General features: G+C 43.7%; 1 protein-coding gene across 1 annotated transcript in view; it reads left to right on the top strand.

Moving 5' to 3' along the window:
• The first annotated feature begins 636 nt into the window (after positions 1-636).
• The window catches only part of LOC145348610 (putative G-protein coupled receptor 139), a 31,177-nt gene continuing 21,317 nt past the window's right edge, over positions 637-10,496 (top strand). The window contains exon 1 of the mRNA XM_080196786.1: positions 637-706. Coding sequence (XP_080052912.1) covers positions 637-706 — 70 coding nt within the window. The remainder of the gene's footprint in view (positions 707-10,496) is intronic.

The raw sequence follows: 10,496 nt of genomic DNA, 5'->3' as shown, positions 1-10,496 counted from the left end.
GATTCTGCATGGGTTTGCCCCAGTTTCCTCCCACAGTCCAAAAGACGTATTGGTTGGGAGCATTGGCCATGCTAAATTGTCCCTCAGCATACCCGAACAGGTGTTGAAGTATGCCAACTAGGTAATTATCATGGTAACTTCATTGTAGTGTTAATGTAAGCCTACTTGTGACAGTAATAAATAAATATAAAAAATACAGTGTTGAGATTTTAGTAGGGAATCCAAACAAATAGAGTGAAATGGTTGTGTCAGGCTGCATTGTTGAATACAAATCTCAGGAAATCTAGTTTCATTAAAAAAAATGGTTGTGTGGAATGAACAAGGACAGCTGGAAGCTGTAAATGCAGGATCGCAGTATTTTTGAATTTATCCTGTATGATAACAGTTTTAACTTTATTCCTGAGAGAGGTCAGATTAAAATAATGTGCTGGACTTATGTTTTATCCAACCAAGTATTTTCATCAGAGAGAAAGCTGCTGATGAAATGTGTTTGTTCAAGTGACTGTAGCTAATTGCTATGATCAAGGGTATAACTGTCAGTGGATTTTCTTTGCCTATATAAATCAGAGCCCATTAGAAAGGAACAGCTCAGAGCGCATGGAAAATCTGTAGCTTGCAGACAGACGTTTTACAGATATGGGAAAACCAGCAATCCTTCAGTTAGAACGCGTTTACTATCCTGTTCTTTCAGCAGTTGGAGTTCCTGGTAAGTGTTTATTGCATTTGTTTGTCGTGAACATCAGTATTAACTGCAAAGTTCTGTGCAGAGGATTGCTTATTTCCCGACCTTTTACAGAATTGGTATATTGCATTCTTGGTCTTTAGAATGGTGAACTATTCTCAATATATTTTGTTTTAGCTTTGTAGTAGCTGTATTTTATACATAATGACTGCTATTCATCTGAACCTACCATTAATATTAGACTTTTCTTTGGATTGAATAGACTGGAATACTGTACATGGACTAAAAACCAACCAGGAACAGCAAAGATTCTTGTGTGTAACTTGCATCTCTTGAAACATATTTATTGTTTTCATTAATGCTTTCAGTGGTTGGTCAACAGGCAGGTCACGATTTCAGCATTACAAGGAAGCCAGCACAATATCTGTCCTCCTCAGTCAACACTATGAAATATTATCACATTATCAATGGTTCTCACTATTCACAAATTTTGTCGCATTATCACTGTTCCTCGTGCAGCTGTAGGGTCCAGCTGATGAATTGAGTTTGCTACTGACAATTTCCCAATATCTTCTCTGATTCACCATAAAGTAATTAATATTATTGGAATTTATTTTTAAGATGGTCATTTTAAAGTATCATTGTGTGAAGCATCTGTGGGAATTACGAGCCCTTTCATTGATTTCAAAATTGTGAAACAATTGCAATTGTTCATTGAAAGCCATTTAATGCTACATTTTATAATTACAGCAGAACTAACTTCAATGATCGTGCATTCTGTTTGGAAGATACATACTGTTCTGTTTATGTCATGCATTAGGTGTGAAAGGAGCAGTGCAGATGAATAGTGACAAGTTGAGTGAGCTGTTGAAACATTGAATAAAGCACAAGAAGTTCGCCATCTAAGAGAGTGACTCAGAACAGGATCTGTGTGGTGAAAAAATGCAGGATGTTATGATTGCAACAGTTGGAGAATGAGCATTGGGGAACAGGATAGAGAGAATGCAAATCAATGTGAAATGAGTAATAGATAGATCGAAAGTAACATTCAGAATTAAAGTGAGGGAACCATGGGAGCACAGTGGCAAACATTGCTGCCTCACAGTACTGAGAACTCAGGTTCAAATCCCGACTCAGGTCACTGACTGTATGGAGTTTGCATGTTCTACCTGCATCTGCATTTCCTCTAGGTGCTCTGGTTTCCTCCCACACTCCAAAGATGTGCAGGTTAGGCTGACTGGCCGTGCAAAATTGCCCCTTAATGTCAGCGGGACTAACAGGATAATTCAGTGGAATTAAGTGGCCTGGGTGGGATTGTTGCCAATGCAGGCTCGATGGCCTCCTTCTACACTGTAGGGATCCTATGATTCTATTAAGTGGATACTAAGAGTAAGACTACAAGCTTAAAACAGATGAGACATCTTGAATTATTAGGGTGCTGTTGATCTTGCACTCATACATTTTACATATCAGGTCCAGAAACTATTTCAGTAACTGGAACGTTTATCTCTGATTTTTCAGCTAATAACTTGGATAATGTAAGCAACATGTTTTTTTCCTTTCTTTTGTTTCATGGGATATGACGTCTCTGGTAATGATAACATGTCTTGCAATCCATTAATATATTAATTCCAAAGCAATATCTGGATATTTGATTTTTAAAAGATGTCAGTGAATCCAATAAAGAGTGAGGCTGATGTAAATGAAAAGAAGACAAAAGACAATGAAAACTCAAGATAAATGAACATACTGTGAAAATATGTTGGAAAACATACAGTGAAAATATGTTGTGAAAATATATTAATTCTTGGAATTAATATATTAGTGGTTAGCAAAATATGTTATCATTACCTGAGATGTCCATATCCCATGAAATAAAAGAAAGGAAAAAACTATATATTTTTTACGTTATCCAAATTAGCAGCTGAAAAATCAGAGATAAAAGTTCCAGTTACTGAAACAGATTCTGGACCTGATATGTAAAATGTATGAGTGCAAGACCAACAGCACCCTAACAATTTAAGGTGTCTCTTCTGTTTTAAGCTTGTAGTCTTACTTTCAGTGCACAGGTCCCAAAATGAAAACTCCCTGGATTCAATGCCAGGGGTTGGCAAGTGAAGGATATCAGCATCTGGGTCCAAGGATCAGGGAAACGTAGAGGAAGAAATGAAAGAACCTTCTCTCATTTGTTTTGAATCGTAACTTCTAAGTGTCTCAGGTTTCACAGAGAGAAAGGACATTAGCAGGTACGCTTTCTTCCACAGAGCACAATGGTTCTCGCCTACATAATACCAGCTGAAACAGCAGTGGCATTTGGCAATGCGAGCATAATCCAGGGTAATGGCATGTTACTTCACTTCTTCCCTAAACCTGCTGTCTTGCTTAATTTTCATGCTGCCATAATGTGGAAATGCCAGTGCTGGACTGGGGTGGGCACAGTAAGGAGTCTCAACACCAGGTTAAAGTCCAACAAATTTATTTTGATTCACTTCTTGGTACAACTAATGTACCAAAGAGATCCTTGTTTCCCTCTGCATCTCTTTTCTGACCCACTCTGTGATTTTATGTTTTCAGATAGTCAAGTAATTCCACTCTGTCTTTTATTCTTGCGTAGGACAAGGACAAAATATTCTCACCATTGCTGATTATTCTTTAACAATGACCTTCCAGGTCATTTCAGAGGGGCGCTTAGAGTCAGGCACATTACTGTGTGACTGGAATTACATGTAAGGCAGGCCAGGTAAAGATGGTAGATTTATACCCCTGTAATAATTCAAAAGTTTCTTTTATTGCTTTCCTTCTGACATCTGATGGTCAATATTTCAGATTAGCCCAGATTTATTTATTAACTTAGTGAATTAAAATTCCATCAGCTACAGTGTTGGACTTTGAGTGACTATTCAATTGGATTTTTGGACGACTAGTAATAGGATGACTGAGAGAGGATGGCAGTGAGAGATAATGGCTATGGCGCACAGTCCTGTTGTCCTCCATTAGTATGACTGCATAAACATATTTCCATCACAACCACTCTGTTAGTGTCTTCACTGTACCTCTCAGTTAATCAACTGCTGTTGCCCTCACTGTAATAGACCACAACTAGAAATGCAATATCAAGGACATCCTTAAAAGCAACCTCTATTTTTCACTGGCTAGAGTCCTCCATGGTAACATTGCTGACACGTGAAGACATCTTCAGAAAGTAAATGCCACACGGTGAATAGTTAATCTTTATTTTTCCAATTCATAGCGCTGTACATCATAAATTGCAATCCAAAGATATCTTATCTTTGGATGGCAGCAGTGGGGTTTTGGAGCACCCCAGTGGTATGCAGCTTGGGATAAAATTGTGCAAGTGACATGGACAAAGGAAATGTAAGATAGAACAAAACAAAGAACAACCCAGCACGGGAAACAGGCCCTTCGGCCCAACGAGCCCACGCCGCCCCTTCAACAAAGCATTTTCCCACACCTACCCTGCCCTGTGTGTATGTGAGTGGAACCCCTAATGTAGCCAGATTCAGGGAGAATATTGTCAATTTGGTACACCAATCAGCCTAAGAGCACATCTTTGGGGTGTGGGAGGAAACCGGAGCACCCGGAGGAAACCTACGCAACCACAGGGAGAATGCGCAAACTCCCACAGACACAGGCCCAAATCCATGTATCTGCACAGCTAGCAGTGATAGTCACTGAGCTGTTGCGGTGCCCATCTGCTGGTCCAGGATTAAGCACACACAACGACACAAAGTACTAGGCCACTCTCGGAACCACCAAGAGCAGCCCACGCACAAACCACCGTGGGCATGCCCCTCGTTTGACAACAAGGTGGACCAACACCTGTGGAATAAAAAAGACAAAAACATTAACATGTAATACTACATTTCCGGTGTCGTCCCGAGGCTCTGACCCTATTTAATACCGTCTACTATAACCCTCCATCCCTGTTTCGCTCATGTGTCTATCTAAGTAAACCTTAAACAAGTCCAACGTGCCTGCCTCCACCACCTTACTTGGTAGCACGTTCCATACCCCCACAACCCTCTGCGTGAAAAACTTTCCTCTCGTATCCAAATTATACTTTTCCCCACTCACCCTCAGATCGTGACCTCTCGTAATTGTCCCCAATCTAGGGAAAAGCCTATCACTGTTGACTCTATCTATTCCCTTCATTATTTTATACACCTCTATCAGATCCCCCCTTAATCTCCGTCTTTCTAAGGAGAAGAGCCCCAGTTTCTCCAACCTTTCCTCGTAACTCAGTCCTTCCATGCCAGGCAACATCCTAGTAAACCTCCTCTGCACCCTCTCCGGGGTCTCCAAGTCCTTCCGGTAGTAAGGTGGCCAGAACTGGACGCAGTACTCCAAATGCGGCCTAACCAACGTTCTGTACAACTGAAGCATTAGACGGCAGGTCTTATACTCTATACCCCTTCCTATAAAGGCTAGCACTCCGTAAGCTTTCTTCACAACCTTCTCCACCTGTGTTGACACCTTCAGGGACTTGTGCACCTGCACTCCCAGGTCCCTCTGTATTTCTATACTCTTAATCGGTCTACCTTTTATCACGTAACTCCTCCCTGCATTATTCCTTCCAAAATGCATCACCTCGCATTTGTCAGGATTAAATTCCATCTGCCATCTATCTGCCCAATATACCAACCTATCTATATCCTGCTGTGTCACCTGACAGACCTCCTCAGTATCTGCCAATCCTGCCATCTTGGTGTCATCCGCAAACTTGCTGATCACACCACGTACACCCTCTTCCAAGTCGTTTATATATACTACAAAGAGGAGAGGTCCCAGTACTGAGCCCTGCGGCACACCACTGGTGACTGACCTCCATGATGTGGGTATGCCGGCGTTGGACTGGCGTAAACACAGTAAAATGTCTGACAACACCAGGTTTTAGTCCAACTGATTTATTTGATAGTAAACGCACAAGCTTTCGGGGTTAGTCCCTTCGTCAGGTGAATGGAGAGTTCTGGCCTCAGACAGAGCATATAAAGCACAGACAGTTTAGAGATTACTGATTAGAATGCGAATCTTTACACCTAACCTGCTGTTCAAGACCTGAAGGGGCTGACATGCAGACGCTGCGACAACGGATGAATGAACATCGCTTGACAGTCACCAGGCAAGACTGTTCCCTTCCTGTTGGCGAACACTTCAGTGGTCACGGGCATTCAGCCTCTGACCTTCGGGTAAACATTCTCCAAGGCGGCCTTCACGACACACGACAGCGCAGAGTCGCTGAACAGAGACTGATAGCCAAGTTCCGCACACTTGAGGACGGTCTCAACAGGGATCTTGGGTTCATGTCGCACTATCTGTAACCCCCGTGACTTACCTGGGTTTGCAAAACCTCACTTACTGTACTGTCTGGAGACAAAACACATCTCTGTAACCTGTGATCAGTGCTCCTTCCACTCACATTGTCAGCCACTTCCGGTCTTGAACAGCAGGTTAGGTGTAAAGATTCGCATTCTAATCAGTAATCTCTAAACTGTCTGTGCTTTATATGCTCTGTCTGAGGCCAGAACTCTCCATTCACCCGACGAAGGGACTAACCCCGAAAGCTTGTGCGTTTGCTATCAAATAAATCGGTTGGACTAAAACCTGGTGTTGTCAGACTTTTTACTGGACTGACCTCCAGCCAGAAAAGGACCCTTCCCCTACTACTCTCTGTCTCCTATTGCCCAGCCAGTTTTCGATCCACCTAGCTAACTGTCCTTGTATCCCATGTGCCTTAACCTTTTCTACCAGCCTACTGTGAGGGACTCTGTCAAACGCCTTACTGAAATCCATATAGATGACATCAACGGTTCGCCCATCATCAACCGTTTTTGTCACGTCCTCAAAGAATTCTACCAGATTTGTAAGGCAAGATTTCCCCCGAGCAAAGCCATGTTGCTTATCCCTAATCAGATCGCAACGCTCCAAACGCTCATACATCCTATCCCCGAGAATTTTTTCCAATAACTTTCCTACCACCGATGTTAAACTCACTGGCCTATAATTACCAGGGTTATCCCTACTACCCTTTTTAAACAGCGGTAGATTGTGAATAGTCAGATGTCCCGGCAGGCTCATTGTAAAGACTGGCATTTGTTGCCCAAACAAATTTCCCCTTCAAGTCATGTGCAATTTACTTGTATTGTTGTTGTCCAAGTAGTGTCCATTCAGCAACATTGGTATTAACAAGGATGTGCCATGGAGGAATGAACGTTGTTGATCCAGTGACTGTGAAGAAAAGACAGTCTATTTCCATATCAGGGTATTGACAGTCTATCAGGGAGATTTACAAGTGATGTTCCTCATATGCATCTGTTGTCTGGTACTTTTAGGGTAAAGAGGCTGCGAGGTTGGAAACTGCTGCTGAAGGAAGCAATGCGAATTCCTGAATGGCATGTTCTAAATGATACACATTAAGGGACATATTACTGTCAATTGGCACCAGTGGTGGGCAGTATGCATTCTAATTTTGGTGAGTATGGGGCTGATAGTGGTCTTTTTTAACCTTTGTAGTATCAAACTTCAATCATCCAAGCAATTGATGGGTATTTCAGCACAAATCTGACATATGCATTGGAGGTATGAGTAATCTTTGGGGAAGAAGGAATGAATAGCCCACCACAGACTTGTCAATGTGGGAGGTAGCACCGGTAAGGTCGCCGATGACAGGAAAATGGGTGGTGTGGTAATTAGCGAGGAAGAAAGCCTTAGATTCCAGCTGTGACCTAAGCAACATTTCATACTGCTCCATCAAACCTCTCTGCACTCATATTTTATGCCTCGGCTAATAGAGGCAAGTAAACCAAATGCCTTCTTAACCACCTTATCGATCTGTTTTACTGCCTTCAGAGATCTTTGCCATGCACTCCAGGATCATTCTGGTCCTTTGTACTTCCTTCATTGTCATCCTTGTCATAGTTCTGCCCATCGGACAATGATGGGCTGATCAGATGGGCAGAACAATGGCAGATGGAACTTAAGCTTGAGAAGTGTAAGATGATGGATTTTGGGAGGTCTAACATGGCAAGGATGACAATTTTAGGACAATCAAGGATGAAAGGTTGTTAAGAAGGCGAACAGTGTGTTAGCTTTTATTGGTAGAGGGATTGAATTTCGGAGCCGTGAGGTCATGTTGCAACTGTACAAAACTCTGGTGCAGCCGCACTTGGATTATTGTGTACAGTTCTGGTCACCGCGTTATAAGAAAGATGTGGAGGCATTGGAAAGCATGCAGAGGAGGTTTACCAGGATATTACCTGGTAAGGTGGGAAGGTCTTATGAGGAAAGGCTGAGAGATTTGAGGTTGTTTTCGTTAGAAAGACAAAGGTTGAGAGGTGACCTAATTGAGGCATACAAGATGATCAGAGGGTTAGATAGGGTGGATAGTGAGAGCCTTTTTCCTCGGATGGTGATGGCTAACATGAGGGGACATAGCTTTAAATTAAGGGGTGGTAATTATAGAACGGACGTCAGAGGTAGGTTCTTTACTCAGAGGGTAGTAAGGGTGTGGAATGCCCTGTCTGCAGCAGTTGTGGACTCGCCAACTTTAAGGACATTCAAATGGTCAGTGCATAGGCATATGGATAACATTGGAATAGTTTAGGTTAGAGGGTCATTAGATTGGTTCCACTGGTCAGCGCAACATCGAAGGGCCTGTATTGCACTGTAATGTTCCATGTTCTCGTTCCAGTTGGATAAACTAGAAAGGATGGGGGGAGGGAACTGTGATGGGGAAACTGGGACAGAGGAGGTTCGCTCCCAGGTAGGGGAGGACCGCAGGCAGTATGGGAGGAAGGTTAGACAGGCGGTGGAGATGGGAAATGCCCAGACTGAGGGGCTGAAGTGTATATATTTTAATGCAAGGAGTGTAGTGAATAAGGTAGATGAGCTTAGGGCGTGGATTACTGTTTGGGATTGTGATGTGGTGGCCATTACGGAGACTTGGATGTCTCAGGGACAGGACTGGGTACTTCGGGTGCCAGGCTTCAGGTGCCAGGTTTCAGGAAGGACAGGGAGGGTGGCAGAAGGGGTGGTGGAGTGGCACTGTTGATCAGGGACAGTGTCATGGCTACAGAGAAAGAGGATGTCGTGGAGGGACTGTCTACAGAATCTCTGTGGGTGGAAGTTACAAACAGCAAAGGGTCGAAAACTTTGCTGGGTGTATTCTATAGGCCGCCCAATAGTGACAGGGAAGTTGAAGTGCAAATAGGAAAACAGATTCTGGAGAGATGTTTTAACAACAGAGTTGTCGTGATGGGAGACTTCAATTTCCCAAACATCGACTGGAATATCCCTAGGGTAAGGGGTTTGGATGGGGAGGAGTTTGTTAGGTGTGTTCAGGAAGGTTTCCTGACACAGTATGTGGATAAGCCTACGAGGGGAGAGGCTGTACTTGACCTGGTACTGGCGAATGAACCAGGGCAGGTGATGGATCTTTCGGTAGGAGAGCATCTTGGAAATGGTGACCATAATTCTATCTCCTTCACAATTGCGTTGGAACGAGATAGGATCAGGCAGGCTAGGAAGGTGTTTGTCTGGGGTAAGGGGAGATACGAAGAAGTCAGGAAGTTACTTGGACAAATAAACTGGAAGGAGGCGTTCTTAGGGAAAAGTACTGAAGGAAGGTGGCAGATATTCAAGGAATGTGTGTCTGGAGCTCTGAGTGACAACGTTCCGATGAGACAAGGGGGGTTTGGTAGGTCGAGGGAACCGTGGTGCACAAAGGCTGTGTTGAACCTAGTCAGGAGGAAAAGGAAGGTGTACAAGAGGTTCAGGGAATTAGGAGAGGTTAAAGATCTTGAGGAGTATAAGGACTGTAGGAAGGAACTTAAAAGGGAAATTAGGAGAGCCAGAAGGGGTCATGAGAAGACCTTGGCGGGTAAGATTAAGGAGAATCCCAAGGCCTTCTATAAATATGTGAAAGGTAAAAGGATAAGAAGAGAAGGGATAGGACCTATAAAAGGTGAGGGGGGAAAGGTTTGTGTGGAACCAGAAGAAATGGCAGAGGTGCTTAACGAGTACTTCGCCTCAGTATTCACAGTGGAAGCCGATCTGGGAGATTTTGTTATGGATTTCCAGCAGATGGAAAGGATTGAGTACGTGAATATTAAGGAGGAGGATGTGTTGGAACTTCTGAATTCCATCAAGGTAGATAAGTCGCCGGGACCAGATGGGATGTACCCCAGGATACTGTGGGAGGCGAGGGAAGAGATTGCAGAGCCTCTGGCGATGATCTTTGCGTCGTCAATGGAGACAGGAGACGTTCCGGAGGATTGGAGGATTGCGGATGTAGTTCCTATTTTCAAGAAAGGGAACAGAGATAGCCCGGGAAATTACCGACCGGTGAGTCTGACCTCAGTGGTTGGTAAGCTGATGGAGAGGCTTCTGAGGGATAAGATTTACGAACATTTGGAGAGGTTTGACATGATCAGGAATAGTCAGCATGGATTTGTCAAGGGCAGGTCGTGCCTTACAAGCCTAGTTGAGTTCTTCGATAATGTGACTGAACACATTGACGAAGGAAGTGCCGTGGACGTAGTGTACATGGACTTCAGCAAGGCGTTTGATAAGGTCCCCCATGCAAGACTTCTTGAGAAGGTGAGAGGCCATGGGATCCAAGGGCCTTTGGCCTTGTGGATCCAGAACTGGCTTGCCTGCAGAAGGCAGAGAGTGGTTGAGGATGGGGCTTTTTCTGAATGGAGGTCAGTCACCAGCGGAGTGCCTCAAGGATCTGTTCTGGGACCCTTGTTGTTTGTCATTTTCATAAATGACCTGGATGAGGAAGTGGAGGGATGGG

This window comes from Carcharhinus amblyrhynchos, chromosome 9 (genome assembly GCF_965287045.1).
Source record: "Carcharhinus amblyrhynchos chromosome 9, sCarAmb.v2.hapA, whole genome shotgun sequence".
Classification (NCBI taxonomy): Eukaryota; Metazoa; Chordata; class Chondrichthyes; order Carcharhiniformes; family Carcharhinidae; genus Carcharhinus; species Carcharhinus amblyrhynchos.
The sequence above is the reverse complement of the archived record's forward strand: the minus strand, read 5'-3'. Positions and strand labels throughout refer to the sequence as shown.